This window comes from Chenopodium album, chromosome 1 (assembly GCF_948465745.1).
Source record: "Chenopodium album chromosome 1, dcCheAlbu1.1, whole genome shotgun sequence".
In the NCBI taxonomy this organism is placed as follows: domain Eukaryota; kingdom Viridiplantae; phylum Streptophyta; class Magnoliopsida; order Caryophyllales; family Amaranthaceae; genus Chenopodium; species Chenopodium album.
Window position 1 is genome coordinate 85,895,157 of NC_137834.1, and position 19,510 is coordinate 85,914,666.

Consider the following 19,510-nt stretch of genomic DNA (forward strand, 5'->3'; position numbering starts at 1 on the left):
TAATTCGGGTCCCTAAGGACTAAAATGACCCCCTAAAACTAGGGGTGAAAGTAATTCGGATTAAAACCGAACCGAACCGAAAACCAAACCGAATTAGTAATTTGGTTTGGATTTTTTTTAATTCGGATTGGATCAGATTGGAAAAATTAAAAAATATGGATTACGGATTGGATTCGGTTAGGGGTTTAAAAAAAACCGAAAACCGAATTACAAACCGAATTTTGATCCAATACTTTAAGCCCATTTTCTTTTTCAAAGTATCCAACCACTTTCCCCTTTCATATATAAACTTAAAAAAAAGAACCTAATTCTCAATTCTCCTTTCTCAATATCTTACTCTCTCACAAAGAATGTAGTAAACAAGAAATGATTGTAGGAAATTTCAGGGTAAAGTTCGAGTTTCGGATTTGAATGTTGCAAAAGAAGGGAACAAATTTCGGTTTGGATTGGATTCTAATTTGAAAAACCGAATTAATTCGGTTTGGATTGGATTGGATTGGATTGAATCTTAGTTCGGTTTGGATTCGGATTGAGATTTCCAAAACCGAATTAATTCGGATTGGATTCGGTTTTGGATATAATCCAAACCGCAAACCGAACTTTCACCTCTACCTAAAACCTTAACCGAAAATTTTTCAACATGTAAACCGATAAAAAATTGAATCGGGCTGCAATTTACAATTTATACGAACTTTGGGGCTGTAATTTGCAAAAAAAAATTTAAATGGCTGCAATTTGCAAAATACGAACTTTAAATGGCTGCAATTTGCAAATTTTCCAATTATGAAGTGAGATAGTGCTTGTTTTTCTGTAGGGCCTTTTATCTGCTGAACATCGTATACAAATGTGTCAACTAGCCTGCAAAAGTTCAGACTTTATTATGGTAGATGCGTGGGAGGTAATATGCTGCTAGCTATTTTTGTAATGCTTAAATATCCGGTCTTTGAGCATTTTCTTTCCATGCATCCTCTGATGGAGATGTGTGATGTTGAGATATCCTTTTATATGTTTGAATAGTTAGGACATAAAAGTACAATATGTCCATTAAGTCAATAGAGATAGAACAAATGAGCTAACTTGTAATATTGGCCTTCTCTGTAACATTGCAATTTTTAGCACTAGAAACCCCATGGGACTCCTGTAATTCTCTTGACAAACATTGGCAAATAATATTGAGGTTTTATTTTTGTTAACATGAAAGTGTCATTGCCCTAGACAGTTAGACCCCAATAATTTTCCTATGGCTGTAGAAGATATAATGGGGGATATGAGGGAGAAGGATGACCTCTCAACTGCAACGGGCAATTAGCTTTCTAATTGTCTTGTTAGATGAGCTTTTTGCATTCATGAGCTGTGATTTTTTATTCCTTTTTTTAAATCTTTTTTCTGCAGAATAATATTAAGAATGTGGATGAACCCATCTCAAACAAAATTAGTTCAACTCGAATAAGGTGAGATAGTCACTGTCTCACTGACTCATGGAAGAAATTTATAACTAAGGGCTTCAATATCTATGTTTGTTGTGCTTTCAGGGACTGCATCGCAAGAGGGTTGTCAGTGAAGTACCTAACAGCTGATGAAGTAATAGATTATACACGAAAACATAACCTTTATCAACATCAATCGGATATTTGACATCAGCTCTGCAATTGTAAACAACGAACCTGAAAGGAGGAAATGGAGGGGGCATGTGCAAAAGGAGTCCCTCCCTATTCAACATGTTACATGTAGCCAGACTTCGATTATAAACAACAAAGCGCTAATATTATACCATCATATTTTTAGGTCACATTCCATGACATGAGTTGATGGTTTTCTGTTACTACCAAGTTAATTGTAGAATGCTCTCTCTGGCCTCTTACATGGTTTGTTTTCTCATGGTAGTATTTAACAAAAGTCTTGCATTATTGGTGATGCAGGGAAAAACAGGTGAGAGAACATAATTGAGAGGGGTTTTCCAAATTTACATGGTAGCATATGTATGTATATAGATGCTCCGACCAAAACTTATATTTGAGATAACTTTTGCCTTAGTTCTTTGAAAATAATTTGCGCTCATCAAACTTGTGGTTGTGTCGAGGTTCCCCAACCCTTTATTATTCAAACACAGAGCACCACACAATGCATTTAATATTTAACAAAAAAAAATAATTACTCGTAGGAAAGATAGATATATAGCAGCATTAAAATGTGGTAAATAAAAAATAAATATTCCCCAAAACATAGAGGAATTACAATAAGCTATAATTTCAAGTATTAACCTTTGTCTCCTAAGACCAGAAGACTAAGATATGATGTCCACCCAAGTGAGGAGTAAATGGTGGAAAATGCTTTATAGAGAAGTGATCAATGCTTTTCATTACTGGGATGGAGATGGTGCCATGGTTGGGATTGTAGGTATGGTAGTTGGCATAGCCGGTAAAGGAGGTAACGCCATTTTAGGTGCAGAAGGCATGGATGGCAATGGTGGCAAGGTAGCAGGCAATGGGGACACATTTGTTGGCTTTGGTAGAGTTGGTGCAGCGGGCATTGTTGGGAGAGGATTGGCAGCTGGAAGTGGTGGTAATGTAGTAGACTGTGGTAGAGTTGGTGTAGTTGGCATTGCTGGGAGAGGACTAGTAGCTGAGAGTGGTGGCAATGCTGTCGGTTGTGGAAGAGTTTGCGCTGCAGGCATTGCTGGGAGAGGGCTGGCAGCAGCTGAAAGTGGTGGCAATGCTGCAGGCTGTGGGAGGTTAGCAGCAGTTGGGACTGCAGGCAAGGGGTTAAATGGCATCGGTGGAATGCTTGGATTTGGCAATGGTGGCAATCCTGTTTGGGGCACAGTTGGGATAGTAGGCATTGGAGGAATGCTCTGCTTTGGCAATGTTTGGATTGGTGGAAGTGTTTGTAATAGATGCCGAGCTGCAAAGCTCATCTGAAACAGAGCAAAGAGTAGAGAAAAAAGGAAGAACTGCTTGGCCATAGTGAAAAATAGGATAGAACGAAATCGCTATGAAAAGTTGTACTGGTAAGTGGTAATTGATGCTTATGGTGTAGTGAGATAGTAATTAGCTATGATGGGTATTTATAGGATAGTATGTTTGGATTGCTGATGAAAGTTGAAAGAGAAACAACTAATTTTAGTTATGGGTTTTGGTTGGTCACCTTCCCTTATAATTGGAGACATTGTAAATATATTATATTATGGATGTTTAGAAACGAAATGTGTTGCATTTGGCTTAGTTGATTGCTAAAACGTATAGTTAGGTTAACAGGCTGATATGAATTGTCAACCTTTGAAAATTTATAACTGCTACAAGTATGTATCATAATGTCAATGAGTAATTGAACTAACGTATAATTAGCAACTATTATTGAAAAAGAGAAGATTTTCTAGTTTAGGCCTCAACAAACAACTCTGATCATTATGCATTTCACTACAGTACTATTTTTTGACAAAGATCTACAAAGCAATGATGAAAAATACAGATCACAATCCACCTCCAAGGCAAACAGAAGACATCAATCCTGCTTTTTCACTGGATTTTCAATTCGTTTGGTTCGTGATTCTGCTAGAAACCGCTTTGTGCTTTCAAGTACACCAAAGAATATAGAACCGCCAATACCAATCCACAAAACTCTCGGCCCAACCCCCTGCACAAAATTGTATCATATTATCCATAGATGTATAAGAAGCACAAGATTAAAATGATCACATTGCAATACGATAAGGGTTGAATGTAATAGTTACACTCCATCCACTTCAGCTAAAGCTTTCCAATTAAATTTTGGGGTCAAACTACAATCCAACTCATTATTTTTATTACGAAGCAGTAATATTATTTCCAACTAGCCTTTTTGGCCTGTCTGAACTACGGGCTATATACCGAAAAGAAAATTCATGTCAGAAGTGAATTTTGCAGATTAATAACTGACATTAGAGCCCATGTCATAAAAACTCTTGGTGACATGCTTTAGCCTGAGCAAACTAGCAGAAAGTTATTACCAGCACTACTAAAAATAAGTTCCACAATTCCTTCTCAAAAACCAACTCCCAAGTGGTTAAGATGCTTGCCAAAGAAAACAAGTTTAAGGGAATAAGATCTTGGTCTAACAGTTCCAACTTTTTAATTTGCACTTCCTAGTTCCTACACGGCCACACGTTGAGGAAGATGGAGCAGAAATGGTGACTTGACATATTTAAGAATAAATATTTAAGTAACTCAATTAAATCTTCAAAAAAAAAAACTGCATCTTTTAAATAGTGTTATTTGTAGTCTTGTATCAATTTGGAATTTCAAACAGATATGCGGTCACACTGCCACAGCATTATATAGTATAAACTAAAAAGTATAAAACCATCTTTGACCCACAAAATAGCATTTACAACACTATTACCTTTAGAAGGGCAGGGGCTCCCTCTTCCCTAACAATAGTCTTGACACAATCGACTATGCCATTGTACTGATTTGCAGATCCCTGTGGAGCAAAATTATAATGCCAACAGTTACTATGAGAGACCATGCAACAAGCAAAGAAAATGAAACAAAAATTGAAGAGCCATACAAATCAGAATAAGAACAATACGATACCTGGGTCATTAGCCTAGTCTTAATAACATCAAGAGGGGTAGTAATAGCACCAGTTAAAGCACCTGAAAATTTTGATAAAGACTGATATAAAACCCATAACAATACATGCCAATGATAGCTTTTAATATGCCAATTTCAAATCATGCTCATGCAAGAAGACTTCTAACTGTTATTACAAAAGGCCAAGGTAAGCACCAAATTGTCTGAAATAAAATCAGATTGTCTTCAGTTGCATCTGTACAGAAATTACACCTCAAATTCTCTTAAAGTTTCATAAGTTTACAGAATATCACATAGATGTTCCTCCGAATACTGGAACTCACAAGAAAAGGAAATTTATAACTGTTAACATAATACAGTAATAGAGGATATGTTATATGTTATGCATGAATTTAATGGCAAGATTTGCAAGTCTTATTCCTATAAGCAAGTTTGCCCCTGTCGTAATTTTCTTCCATAAAGAATCATACAAAATTAGAATGTTATGTTCAGGCATTCAACTAGACAATGTTGGATGAACAAGTATCATGGAAATTAGCATAGTCAAGCTTTAGCCAGCATCTGTAATAGCCAACTCAGGCCACGCAATTGATGTTCCAAGCGTTATCCTATTACAAAGGTTTCTCATCGGTTTATTTAAAAATCAACAAGTGTGGTATAAATATCTCAGGCTTTATAAAAGAGAAAAATAATCATAATTAGCTCTTCTTCAGTTTCTAATCATTCATCTCAGTTAGCAAGCTCAAAGATGCAAACAGCACAAAAAGCATCTACAGAGACCTGCAATCTCCACATTACCACACAAACAGCAGGAACCATACTGCCTATTCTAATTACTAGAAAAGCCACGTTAACAAACGTATGATAAAAATAGGATTATGCATGCGCCTATATGTTACTCAATGAGCAAGCAAATTGTATTTGTTATTACCAGCAAAAGCACCAATAACAGCATTCTCAGGATCATTCAGTTCTCTTTTGGCCTGAAATATATGGAGGTTCAAGATAAGCATATATTAGTATGAATTTACACATGAAGAAAAGCATACAAAGTACTAGGATATAATGTCTCCTTTCTCCTTTTCATCAACTAAGGGACATGGGCATATAACAAAGACTCATGCGTGTATCATTGCTAAAGTAGTTGGGACAGGAAAATTATGAAGTAATGATAGGAAAAATGAGTTCTTCAGTACATATATGCACCCTACAGATAATTCCTTAAAGGTAGTATCCAGTGCACAAGGCTCTCGCTAGGGTAGGTCCAGATGTATGCAACCTTATCCTTATTTTCATAAAGAGGCTGTTTGTTTCCAGGGATCAAAATATTGACCTTTCAGATAGCAAGTAGACACTTGACCACTGCACCAAGGCACGATCTTCCCCATAGATGATTACTTACAACATGAAAAGGCTTATATATATTACTGTAAGTTCTATAGGTTCATTACAGCAATAAGACATAGTACTCTGAGTTTTATACTCCACATATAACACGTGGCTAAACTAATTGGATCTTAGCATAAACAAAATTATTTGAGGAAACTGAAAAGTAAGTACACATTAAACAATTAACCCGACCTGCAAGAAACGACAACTTATTAAAGGCCCAGCAATTCAGTTCTGTAATTGTGGCCAATCTATCTGCTTTAAATCTCAACTAGCTTTTGCGCCTGGGCGATGCATCGAGTCATCACATTAATGTCATGATTCAGATCTTTATTTATGTTTAATTTTGATATGATAACATGTAATATGACAATAGCTTAGTGGCTAACACTTTACATTTTGAATTTGAGCTTGATGGTTCAAATATTGTAAAATCCATGCTTTTTAAACATAAGAAATAAAACACTCGATTAAATGAGGAGAAATGCCACATGACACATAAAGTTGTTTAGGAACGCTTTTTAGTATCTAGTAGCTACTTGGGGATTGTAAATGGCTTGGTTCCTGTTTGTGTTTTGTAAAGAACCATTGTTTCTGCTTCATAATCATCTGTGGGTGCAACTTAATTTGCACACTTGCAGCCTTTACAATAGATTACAGCAACTTCATAGAGATGGCCCAACATAAACAATTGAGCAAGAGCAAGAAGACTCACTGCCAGTTTGTAACCAATTCGAAGCTGTTCATAGAGGCAGAACTGTAAAGCATCGAAGGGCAAATCTCGAAGCAGAAATGATCGGTATCCCTGCAATGTGCACCCAAAAAAAGAAGTATTTCAAAGATGCTCGCCAGATTCCAAAGTATAATAATGAATTTGTAACAAACTTTACAAATACAAGAAAGATAAACACTGGTAAGAACTGCTGAATTGGATAACTAAAAACATTAAGTACCGCATATAACCTTCAATGCATTTGCAAAGAGGGTAAAATCATTAAGTGCCGCAAATAGACTTCGATGGATTTACAAAGAGGGTAAGTAAACATTAAGTACCGCATATAGACCTTTAAATCCTTCCTTAGCAACAATTAGACGCACAGCATCAGGAGCTGAAGCAAATTGACCTGTTTGCATCCTCTGCTTAACAACCTGCAACAGAGTAGCATTTAATATAGCACAGAACAATATTTCAGAACATTATACTTCTACAAAAAATGAAGATAATTACTTCAGTGGGAACACGAATTAGAGAAGCGGCAACTCCACCAACAGCACCTGCAGTCTGCACAGAATTGACAAAACATAAAGACATAGATAAAGAGATGAGGGAGAAAACATAAGCTAAACATAGAACACTAATTAGGCAAGGAAATCTGCAATGAAGTGTTGAATGACCAGCTGAATATACAGCACAGACATGTTCATTCTCCCTTGGTGAAAAATAAATAGCAAATTTACAAAAAATGAAAACATGGCATTGGTGAAGAAAAAACTTCTGAACTTAACCATTACAGGAAACATATAAGACTATGGAGTCAAGGTCCTGCCCAAAGAACACGGTGGTAAACCTCATGAAACTTTTGGATGAAAAGAAACCAAGAAGCTTTCTTTCACTAAAAGCAGTACCACAGTCAAATTAAAATTCAATAATGCCACAAGCCAGAGCTAATGATGTAGCTTCTCACAACATAATAAGCTAAAGATGCCCCACCTTCTCCTGCACACATAACATGTGTACTGAACAAACACAACTAGATTTTAAATTAAGCTGTAGGCCCTTAACTCTTAACACTATATAGTAAAAAAAAATTCCACCTGCCATATCTCTCACAACCTAAATACATAGAGAACTATGGAAAGATTAATACCCCCATTCACTTTATCTTTAATCACTAGATAGTAATAAACTTTTCCGCTTTATCTAAATACACAGAGTTCTATGGAATAGGTGTAACTTGGATTTAAGTTGAGTAGCACTATATCACAGTTGAGTTCTACTTCAATAGTACCAAAACAAAATAATTACAGGCAAACTACAAATAATGACATCTTGAGAAGTACAAAAGAGTAAAACAAAAGGTATGATTCCTACCAAATGTGCAACTGCGCTTAGATTTTCAGGTAACAACCTCAACAACTTTTGCTTTGTTGGTTCATAAACACCCAGAAATGCGGCAGAAGCTCTGCAATGACAAAGGACTATAAATCACTTATAATTATAAAAGATTTAGGAGCATAATACATATAATATACAAACCATGACCACAGTGTGCTGAATCATGACAGTGTATTACCCCAGAACCATAATTTTCTATCTTCATAAAAGAGATTAAGAAATCAAGAAGGTGGAACCATAATCACAGACATAAGTAGGATTACATCATTAAGACAGTAGGCATAGATAAATCATGAAACTGCTTTCCGAGGTTGAGTGTGCATGCAATATGGGTTAGAAAACCAATGGTTATCACTTCAGAAGTAATAGTATGGTGTGTCATTGCAAGAAATATCTTTTATTGTATATGTCTGTAAAAAGGATAGAATTTCATCTCAACTGCTATAGATATAAAAATAAACAAATAAGTGAAGCAGAAGTCATTCATTGTTACTGTTAACTTAATCAGGCATAAAAAGATTCGTACGGAAGGACTCCCGCAAGATTTCCAGCTAATCCAGAATAAAGGCCCTTCAAGACAATTTGCCCTCCACCACGTGCTACCTATTATAAAATCGAAGTCTTTGCTTCAGATTAAGTTTTACTGGTATTGACCAAAAAAAAATAATGAAAAAAGAAACAAAATAGCATATGCAGACATGCTTATTGCGATGAACATGCTACAACCTAAGATTAACACAAAAGGCAAAAAAAAAAAAATTATATTCGACCTGCCTGCAATCGAGTCTTTATTGTATCAATTGGGTATAAAGCAGTCTCCACAACGACACCAGCAGTACCTCCTGCAATAATGCCATCTACCAGAACAGGCAAATCAGAGCAGAAGTAATTTAACTTTAGACAGTTCAACTTACTCAAAAGCAAATTGTCAACAAGCAAAGGCATAAGATATGAACACCTAAACTAGTATCTGAAACACTTAGCATTTAGGGGGGTGGGGGAAGAGGGAAGCATGTCCAAGTAGATGCAAAGTTGATATAAGAACTATCTTGATACTATTTCAGAGATAACACTAAAAAATCAGTTCGAAAAGTTCACAGTCATGGCTACTTAAAGTTCTTCTCTCCCATGAGATTTGGTACAGGAAGATGTGACCAACAACCTCCAGTGCATTCGGTGATACAAACATGTGATTCAGGCTCCTTAAACAGTTTCTGACAAGAACACAAGTTTTCACTTTTGTCAATCAAAGAAGAATATGTCAGAATCTTAGAAAATACCTATCAATGTCTGAATGAAATCAAAGGGCTTTTCTTCTCCGATGCTAACAGAAGCAAAAGACATCCTACTGCCTGTTGATAAATTTTGCACTTTTGGCACTGCCATATCTGCAAAATGCTTACATCACTTTAGAAGCGTTCACAAATGTGGTAGATCAATCAGATCAACAAGTTATAGAGATGTCAAAAACAAGAAGGCAAAAGATCTTTAGCTTTCAGTCGCAACATTAGGCGGTTAGCCCTCATTTTAATGACTGCGAAAATTAAGCTTTAAGCTCAATTTCATCAATGCATTTGCTACACCTGCATCAACTATCTGCTCTCCATGGTAGTACAGTTATACAACATATTTGACATACAATCAGACAACACTTGATATTACAGTCCTTCGCATATACTAGGAAACTTCAAAGAGTCTAATGTGCCTGCACACAAGGTACTATGATCATTGTCATTGGAGGTGGTGCACGATCAATACAAGACATCAAATTTTCATTAAACCCGGTAAAGGCGGTACACATTACGCACAAGCTAAAGGATTGTGTAACAAAACCTACACTCCTGAAGCAAATTGATACAAACACGAAAACAAATTCCTTCATCCATTATGAAATTATGTAACAAAACTATCCTCCCTTTTTATTTTACTTAAACCCGGCAACAAAATCACACTACCTCGATTTCTTCTCACAAAAATCCAATAAAAATTTTGCCACAATAATCTCGCTTCAAAATATATATTGAAAATGGGTAGTTAGATTGGTGGGTCATATTCAATTTTATTAAAATCAAACCTTTAACAATCATGATTATATTTTTTTACTAACTAAATTAGCTTAAGAAAATTACAACATTATATCATATTGCAAATTTAAACCCCTGAAAAAATAATACCTGATTGTTCCATTGAAGAGTTCTTGTTACCAATGGCTAAGGTCAAAGGACCCATCCCCAGTTGCAAAAACCTCCTTTATTACCCAAATAATACAGCAAAATATTCAGCAATTAAACAGCGAAAAAAGAGTGATTAAAATCTTTAAGAAATAAAATTTTGAGGAGAATTAATACATAGAAATGCAATTAAAATGTGATAAATTAAAATTACATGCATTTAAAGGGAAAAAAATTGCATAATTCCAATATTGTAAATGGTGAAAATTATACTAGTATATGAAGCAAAGGAACACAGTTATTAAGTCAAAGAAATAAACTTTCAGTCAAAGGAGAGAGAAAAATAGGGAGTACCAATGGAAGAAGTAGGAGTGTTGGGATTGAAACAGAGAGTTGCAGCGGTTTTGCAGGATTTTCAGGCAAAATGGAGAAGATAAAGAGAGGAGAGAGAATTTGAATGTGGGCTTTTTGAGCTTTGAGCTTCTTAATTTGATGTGAAAATTTGGGCCATCAAGAAAGTAACAAGGGAGGGCCAACTCAAGTTTTATTTCGTTAGCTCTTGTGACGGACCTAGCAAAACGGACACGACTTAAGATAATCTAGGATAGACTGATACGAATTGAATTCAACGTTACATCGTCACATGGAAGTTGTTTATAGTCGAACTAAATGATCAATTGGCATCTCTACCTCTCACAAAGTGTAACTAGATTACAAGGGTGGGTGTGTTTGTGTGGTTAATTTATCAAGTTGGGAAGTTTGTCTACATGTATTACTATAGAGAAGTAAATCGAGTGGTAAATTGGCTAGCTAATCGCGGAGTTAATCAAATTACCAAACTTACCATCATCCATGTTCTATCGAAGATCTTGAAATTGTTTTAATTGGTGATGTTAGAGGAGTGATATGTCACGTTTAAATTCTTTGTAATTCATTAGATTTTCAATTTCTATGCACCGTACTTAATCTCCTTTAGGAGTAGTAAATCCAAAATTGGCAAGTGGAAACGGCCTGCTATAACATAAACCTTTAGCAACATAGTAGTATTTAGAAAAAGAATTGTTCTTAGATAGAGAATACGAGTATTTATTGAGAATTTTTTTGTTCTTTCTACGAGGTTCTACTCTACTACAATATTATACAACAAAATAAAGCGTAAGTAACTATACATAATTTGATTTGTTTACAAAAATGCGTTAATAAAAAAAAATGTATTATATACAATCCTAAAAACACCAAAATTAGAAATTGAGATAATTTAGTAAACTATGTAATCATTGCTTGAATTTGAGGAAAAACAACTTTAAATAGTAAGTTAAAACAAACTATGTTTATCTTAAAAACGCGTACAAAGGACATTCAATAAAAGAAAACTACCTTTGTCTTCTCCCAACCTCCCATACCATCTTTCTAAACCTAATTCAAAACTTTTGATTCCTCTATATTCTCTTTGCCAACTAGATTCTCCTCTTTTTGCAAATCCAAATTTCATTTTTTGATAGACTTCTATCCTTGTCTCGGACCATCAACTAACCATGGCTCGAGCCATGGTCCTATGGCTATGGACCTTCATTATGTTAGTGGCTATGGTTAATGGTGCAGATCAAAAAGACAATATAGGAGTAAACTGGGGAAACATTGCATCACATCCACTACCACCATCCAATGTGGTAGGCATGTTGAAAGACAATGGCCTAAACAAGGTGAAGCTTTTCGACGCTGATTCCTCTACGCTTAATGCCTTGGCTGGGACGGGGATTGAAGTCATGGTTGCCATCCCTAATGACATGCTTAGCCGACTGAACAAGTATAAACATGCTAAAGAATGGGTTAAGAAAAATGTTACCAAACATCTTTATGATGGAGGAGTTAACATAAGGTAAATGTATGATCATTAAAATGTATAATTTTGTATGAAATTATGTTCAAAATTTAAGTGCTCCCCCTATAAGATATAGTTTGATTCATAATAATTATATTACAGGTATGTAGCAGTAGGAAATGAACCACTTTTGGCAAGTTACAATGATAGTTTCAAGCAAACAACATTCCCAGCTCTACAAAATATTATGAAGGCTCTTGAAGAATCTGGCCATGGAGATATTAAGGCCTCTGTTCCCCTCAATGCAGACGTGTACGAGTCATCCTCAACCATGCCCTCAAGTGGTGATTTTCGAGGAGATGTAAAGGATCTCATGCTAGACATCGTAGGCTTCCTCAAAGAAAAGGGTGCACCTTTCATTGTCAACATCTACCCTTTTCTTAGTCTTTACCAAAACCCAAATTTCCCAGAGGATTTTGCTTTCTTTGATGGAGGTGCTAAAACTATCAACGACAATAGTCACACGTATAGTAACGTGTTTGATGCTAACTTTGATACGCTTGTCTGGGCGTTGAAGAAAAATGGTTATGGGGATTTGAAGATTGTTGTTGGGGAGATTGGATGGCCTACTGATGGACACATCAAAGCCAATACTAAGTTTGCCAAGAAATTCTATGATGGTTTGCTTAAGAAGTTGGCTTCTAACAAGGGCACCCCAATGCGGCCAGGGCCGATGGAGGTAATACAAGACTTGGCTCTTTCATATATCCCTCTTTTATTTCGATTCAAAAATGTTACATGCAATACATATTGGGTTTTGAATCAGACCTAAATATTGGATATCTTTTACTAATATAATTTTGAATCAAAGATAACCTAAATTGATTGTTTTGGTTCATTTTGTATCCATATTTAGCTCATAAAATGGAAAATATGCTAGTATTCTTCTATTTGTACTGTATCCTTAACCTTCTACACAAAACATTGTTTCAGGCTTACCTCTTTGGGTTGCTTGATGAGAACATGAAGAGCATAGACCCAGGTGATTTTGAGAGGCACTGGGGGATCTTCCGTTACGATGGCCAACCTAAATTTCCAATGGACCTTAATGGCAAGGGCAATGACAAGATGCCCATTGGTGCTAAGGGGGTGCAGTACATGGAGTCTAAATGGTGCATCTTCAACACAGACGCAAAGAACCAAGATAAGATAGTAGGCTCCGTAGAGTATGCATGCTCAAGGTCGGATTGCACTTCCCTCGGTTACGGGTCCTCATGCAATGACCTTGATGCTAATGGTAACATTTCATATGCCTTCAACATGTATTTCCAGATGAATGATCAAAGTGTTGAAGCTTGCCAATTTGACGGCCTTGCTACGATTACGTCCACCAATGCCTCCCAACAAGGGTGCCTATTTCCAATAGAGGTAGTAAGTGCGGCAATAAGGATTAGCATGATTCCAACAAAGGCAGTTATTTTGGTATTTACGCTTGTGTTGTTTTTGTTGCTGTAAGGTATCCCAAGTTAGTCCTTAGTCCTGAATCCTGAGGTAATAAACTCTATCAGCTTGTACAATATAGTCATATACAAGGATTTTCTTGTATAATATAGTCATGTACAATAAATTAGCGAGAGATAGTCTCACCTACAACTTCTTATGTACTTCACCAGAGCTGACAATAGACCATGTTAGATCCAAGCAAAAATAAATAAATCATCCAAATTACAAACAAACAGTTTTAACTTTCAACCACCAAATATCATTTCCAAGAATAATAAAACAAAATTTTCTAACATTTTGCAGCACAAGAATCCATGCACAGGCTAGTGTCTACAAGATTATCAGCCAGAAAAAGGAGCTTGATGTTTAAAAAACACTTCTAAATAGATCAGTCAACACTTTCAGTTTACCAAGTGAAAATTATATGTACACACAATGCCATTGTACGCAAGGGATAGTGAGGTTAGCTTGTGGTTCCTGGTGACTTTCAGGTCATTTATCGAAAAATAAAGAGCTTCCAGCCTCCATAAATTGCCTAAGACAGGATCTTCTTAGCAAAGGGGTTCATCAACTCAGCCAGGGACCTATACAAGAAAACAATGGAAATTTAAATCAGCAAATTCATAATTAAGTAATTTAGATTGTAATGTCATGGATGTCATTTTCTTTACCTCGATGATCTATTGCAGGCTAAAGGTCTCATAATAAATATTTTTCATAGACTGTGTACCTAAATGAAAGGCAATATTGCAACAACCTTTTTAAGCCGTCTCAAATCATAGGCCACTTTCTAGCTAAATTGCTATACTTTGAATTTTCCTATGATACCCTTGAGTGTTTATTTTAAGGGACCCAAAGAGTAGCTTTCTGCTAACAAACCCTTTCCATCTGCTCATGTAATGAAGAAACAAAATCAACGTGTTTAGGTGCAGGGTACAATCTAGTAAATGAATAGACATTTACTTTTATCACAAGAAGCAGCTCTCTCGTTGAATTCACTTATAGTCAGTTTACAGATTTTGATGAAGAAGGCAACTTCCAACTTACAAGGGTCAATGTGACAAAGCCATGAATATAACACAGATAAAGAATCTTACCACAAATTCAAAACTTAGTTATCTCTTATATGAAAACTGAGAGTTAAACTCCTTCTGTAGCTGTTCCCTCGATTCTGTTTTTGCTGCCATTACAACATCTTCAAGGAATCCTCTTTGTGGGAATTCTTCTGGAACAAGATTTCTGTAAATCTCAAACTGTTCATCAGCTTCCTTCTTTTTGTCCAGTAAGCTGTAAATGATTCCCTGAAATATGATATATGGATGATTACTTGATTAGAATGAATGAGCAGCCAGCTAGATAACAAGATGCAAGATCCAAAGATTCGAGGCAAGCAGAGATCTCAGACTGATAATCTAACAGACTGACTAGCACAAAATGGAGGACAAAAGGCCAATGCACTGCATTACAGAAGACTGAAAGTGCAATAAAAACCCCCTCAAGTCAGCAAACTTTGAGAATGTTCACATTTCATGGTACCACCGTGTGAGCCTATTCATTCAACAGTAGCATACTTCATGTTTCTAATTCCTTGTTATGCCCATCCTTTACATGTAGCCGATCACAATCCTCGTAAAGACCAGTAGTATATATTTTCTAGTGATTCTATATTTGACGAGCATCTTACAAAAATTACCTTTTATAGCAAGTCCACCACTCAACAGAACAACTAGAGGGCCGTAGAGGTTCAAATAATTCAAAGTTCTAAACTAATTGTCCAAATATAGTCCTTATAATTCAACCTCCCTCCTAACTTGCTGCTTCCCAAAACATTTTTAAAAATCCATCCCAAGCTTGATTTACTTCACTCAATTTAGGTCATCAATAACAAGGAGCTTCTTCAATATTTCAAAAAATTAAGCAACTTACTCAGGACATTTGCATTGATGAACAATGCAAGAAATTAGTGTTACCAACAGTTATAACTTTTACAGAATGAAACAATGAGGCATAAGTGCCAAAGGTTATTTGCAATTTTGCATGAGTTCTTTACATAACTTATAATCACAGAAAAATAAAACAAAACAAGAATTAAATGCGGCCATTTAGGTCACAGACTCTGGCAGTATCTACAAAGAAGTAACACAAAGCCTCTGAAAATGATAGGACTATAGAAGGATAACAAGGGAAGAAGGCAAGGTGAAATTTAGATAATTGACATCTGATTTGAAGAGTGCAATATGCTTGTAGTTGTTGTGAAAACTAACCTGGCACAAGTAAGGTCGAAAGTCTCGAGGATTTTCAGCAATTAGATCTCCGTACTTCTTCAAAGCTTCATCAAAATTCCCCTGCAATAAACACAAATACATATGACCATGTAAGAGGTAGGGATGGCAATCTAGTCCGGATCCGACCCTACTCCGCCCCGATCCGAGGTAAAATATCCGCTCCGAGTCCGAGAAAAAAGTAATCCGATTTCGACTCCGTTAAAATAATCCGACTCCGAGTCGGAGGAGGGTCGGAGTCGGATCCTACAAAAAATCCGAGAAAAAAATCCGACTCCGACAAATGTCCGACTCTGACGGATTATCCGAATCCGACTCCAATAGATATTGGATTTTTGTGTGGGTCATGGTGGCATTGGGTGTGGGTTGTAAAGGCCCAAATAGCCCAATATCTCAAAATATATTGAATAATGAAAAAAAAAATCGGAGTCGGGTCGGATCGGAGTCGGAGTCGGAGGTCGGATATTGAAGTCGGAGTCGGAGTCGGATGTCGGAGTCGGATGTCGGAGTCGGAGTCGGATGTCGGATTTAACATCCGACTTCCTGTCGGGTCGGAGTCGGATTTAGCATAATCCGCTCCGAGTCCGACCCGTTGCCATCCCTAGTAAGAGGTCAAAACTAGATTATTGAAAGAATGTCATGCCCATTATTTTAGGTACATGCACCCTGTTAAATAAAAATTTAGAAATTCATTCTACTTTGGGCACATACATCCTTTCTAATAAGTATCCAGAAATCTATGCTATGCTAAGAAATTAGGTATCTATGCATAAACTTTATAAGGTCTGCCTCAATTCGCTCAAGTTTGATTCAATACCATGCTCTGGCACACTGCTCACATATTTCAAAATTTGGTCAGTTCCCTCTGTATTTGTCTTTAATCCCTATATGATTGTACCAGATTTCCCATGAGATATTCATATTATTCTTATTATTTTTATGGATGACTATACGGAGTAATCACTTTAGATTCATGTACCTAACCCCACTTATGGGATTAAGGCTTTTATTGATTGATTGATTGGTATAAAATTGGGGAACTCTATTTCAAAAATATTTTTTTTACAACGAAACACAATCTCTCTACTCAAATCAGATTAGTAAGAGTAAAGGCTGCTGGCTACTGTGGCTGGCTCGAGCTGCTCTACTTTTAGGGGGAAGTAATCAAGATGTGGTCACGATGGTGATGACAGTGGCATTTACAATTTACTAACAAGGATATATTTGAAAATTTATATCAATTCTTTAAAAAAATTCATTTGGAAATTGATACATTTGAAAACCTTTTTTTAAAAAGCCACTTGATCTGGCACAATATATACATAAAGGGCTTTAATTCAACAAACTCATATTCTTTGCATAACTTAAAAAATTATAGCCCTTGAAGATTTACATGGAAATCTAGACTCCTAAGGCATCTTGAATAACATCTAATTTGACACATTACAGGGAAACAACTATAAACCACAGCAGTAACTGATAGAGGTGTTAAAAATAGCAACGTTAATCTGACAGTCTTGTCAAACTTGTTCCTATTTCAGTTGCTGCTTGTATTATACGAAGTAGCTAATTAAATTTTCAAAAAGATTATAGATGATAGTACGATCACTAAGTAGAAAAGTTATGGAGTCATGATAAAACATAGTGAAGGAGAGCAACAAGCGATAATTTCAATATCACCTTTACTAGATGCATTTGTGCAATCAAAATCTTGATATTTCTCTCTTCAGCAACCCTTTTTTTATGAACAGCAAGTTTAAGAGCTTCGTTCAACATATCAAAAACTGCTGCCTCCTCATGGTTCTTATGCATCACCATTGCCAAACCCTGACAGATAAGAGAGAAAAGATAAGCAAATGTCCTACGTGATAATATAAGTCAGAACACCCTTAAATCATGTCTATCTTGATTTGGAGCATTTAATATTACAGATTAACTTCAAGCCACCTAAATCTGTGCCCCAAACAATGCACTTAACATCCCCTAAAACTATGGCTTTCTTAATTTTGGGGACTTAACAAAGAAAATTAGACTTCAGGACACTTCATCATCCCCATACAATGCACTCTCAAAATCCACAATCTACACTACAACTCTACCAAAATACAAAGAACAAAGCAGTATAAAATCATCGTACAATTGCAGCCTCAGCTCCATACATTGCACTCTCATAATCCACAACCTACACTACTAACCTTAGTAACCTACCATAACACACACAGCACAGCAGTATACAGTACTTTGTTCGCGAACAGCAAGTATATGTATAAGAGCTATGTTCAACAGGTATATTACAATCAACACCTCAGCTTCATACTATGCACTCTCATAATCCACAATCTACACTAAAACTTCCCAACAATCAATATACATCGTGCATTCTACAATCAACATTATTCATCGTGTATTCATACCAACAATTGACATTATTCTTTTTTTTTTTTGGACAATATTAAACCTCATTAGCAAAATCAAACTTTCACCAAAACCAATAACTAACAACATTCACAACCACAGCATCATATAATCAATCATCCCACAATTTCCAACAAAATTTAACTACACATTTAACATTCATCTACTAAAGCAAACATAATCAAATCAAGATAATTAATCATAAAATCCTAGCAAACTTACATGCAAAGCTCTAAGCAAAAGTGGGTTTTCCTTTAGAATTTCTTTAAACAATCTCTTAGCTGTACTCAATTGCCCCATCATTTCACAACAAAGAGCTTGCAAAAGCCTCCATTCAACTTGTTCAGGCTCAATATCAATCAACCTCTCAACATATTTAACAGCCTCTTTAGTCTTCCCTTTTCTCATCTTCAAATTCACAACCACCTTCAAGACTTCCACGTTTCTGGGTTCTTGCTCCAATAACTTCTCAAATTTTTCTTCATCTTCAGCATTTTCTTTCTGGGTTTCTTTCTCTTCCTCTAAATTTACACCACTTTGAACTTGAACTGCGCTAACTGGTGAACTAAAACTAAGAGAACCCATCAAAATTAAGGACCCAACAAGCAATTTCACAGCATTTTCAGTCAAGGTTTTGGGGATTTTTTTGTGGGTTGAGAGAAAATGAGTGATTAAATTTGTGGGGTTTGGAGATTGGGGGTTGTTTTTAGGGTTACATGCAGTGGTGAGTGATTGATTTCTGGGGAATGTTACAGAATTTGGATTGCTAGTTTTAGAAATTCGGACGTTGTAGGACGATAATTTGGAGCAGGGGATGTTGGTGAATGAATTGAGAGTGAAAGTATTTGTTGACAAAAACGCCATTTTCGAACCAGAAGAAGGTGGAACTACATTGAGAAATGGAAGACGATATCCATGGAGTCGAAACGATATTCAAGTCTTCAACCCTTGGGAGAACTGACGCTACGCAATTTTTTTAGTAAAGGTTTCAAAATGTGTCATTCCACCACGTTTGGGGGTTTGGAAATATAGGAAATTAAAACTTTGTTGGATTTATTAAAGTGAATTGAATTATTAAGGCGAGAAGGAAATTATAATCACAAAGTTTTATATGCGGTTGGCCGTACCGTACGGCCAGCCACATTTTTTATATGTAGTATTTTTTTTTTATATTTTCTCTCTCCTCTCTCTCCTCTACCTTCCTCCATTTTCTCTTCTTAACTTTCTCTCTCTAACCATCA

The 19,510-nt window shown here is 36.0% G+C and overlaps 3 protein-coding genes across 4 annotated transcripts; 1 reads left to right on the plus strand and 2 right to left on the minus strand.

Moving 5' to 3' along the window:
• Positions 1-3,321: 3,321 nt before the first annotated feature.
• LOC145559970 (S-adenosylmethionine carrier 1, chloroplastic/mitochondrial-like) lies at positions 3,322-10,751 on the minus strand. 2 transcript variants are annotated; one of them, XM_081621234.1, is made up of 13 exons: positions 10,602-10,751; positions 10,251-10,324; positions 9,357-9,464; positions 8,847-8,933; positions 8,603-8,675; positions 8,053-8,143; positions 7,189-7,242; positions 7,014-7,109; positions 6,676-6,765; positions 5,503-5,554; positions 4,572-4,633; positions 4,378-4,458; positions 3,322-3,633 (listed from the first exon to the last, which is right to left on the minus strand). In XM_081621234.1, exons 2-13 carry the CDS (start codon positions 10,303-10,305, stop codon positions 3,502-3,504), a joined length of 981 nt encoding a protein of 326 aa, XP_081477360.1. In that variant the 5' UTR covers positions 10,306-10,324; positions 10,602-10,751; the 3' UTR covers positions 3,322-3,501. The 2 variants fall into 2 exon arrangements, with proteins under 2 accessions (XP_081477360.1, XP_081477365.1); XM_081621239.1 differs by lacking the exon at positions 10,251-10,324 and having other exon boundaries at positions 10,602-10,727.
• A 1,031-nt stretch (positions 10,752-11,782) lies between these two features.
• On the plus strand, positions 11,783-13,612 carry LOC145559988 (glucan endo-1,3-beta-glucosidase 8-like). The gene is made up of 3 exons (XM_081621246.1): positions 11,783-12,126; positions 12,232-12,808; positions 13,063-13,612. The coding sequence occupies exons 1-3, from the start codon at positions 11,783-11,785 to the stop codon at positions 13,582-13,584; spliced, it is 1,443 nt and encodes a 480-aa protein (XP_081477372.1). The 3' UTR covers positions 13,585-13,612.
• Positions 13,613-13,794: 182 nt separating this feature from the next.
• On the minus strand, positions 13,795-19,281 carry LOC145559998 (protein SLOW GREEN 1, chloroplastic-like). Its single transcript, XM_081621256.1, has 5 exons — positions 18,492-19,281; positions 17,535-17,681; positions 15,837-15,917; positions 14,670-14,873; positions 13,795-14,156 (listed from the first exon to the last, which is right to left on the minus strand). The coding sequence occupies exons 1-4, from the start codon at positions 19,131-19,133 to the stop codon at positions 14,688-14,690; spliced, it is 1,056 nt and encodes a 351-aa protein (XP_081477382.1). The 5' UTR covers positions 19,134-19,281; the 3' UTR covers positions 13,795-14,156; positions 14,670-14,687.
• Positions 19,282-19,510: the final 229 nt, after the last annotated feature.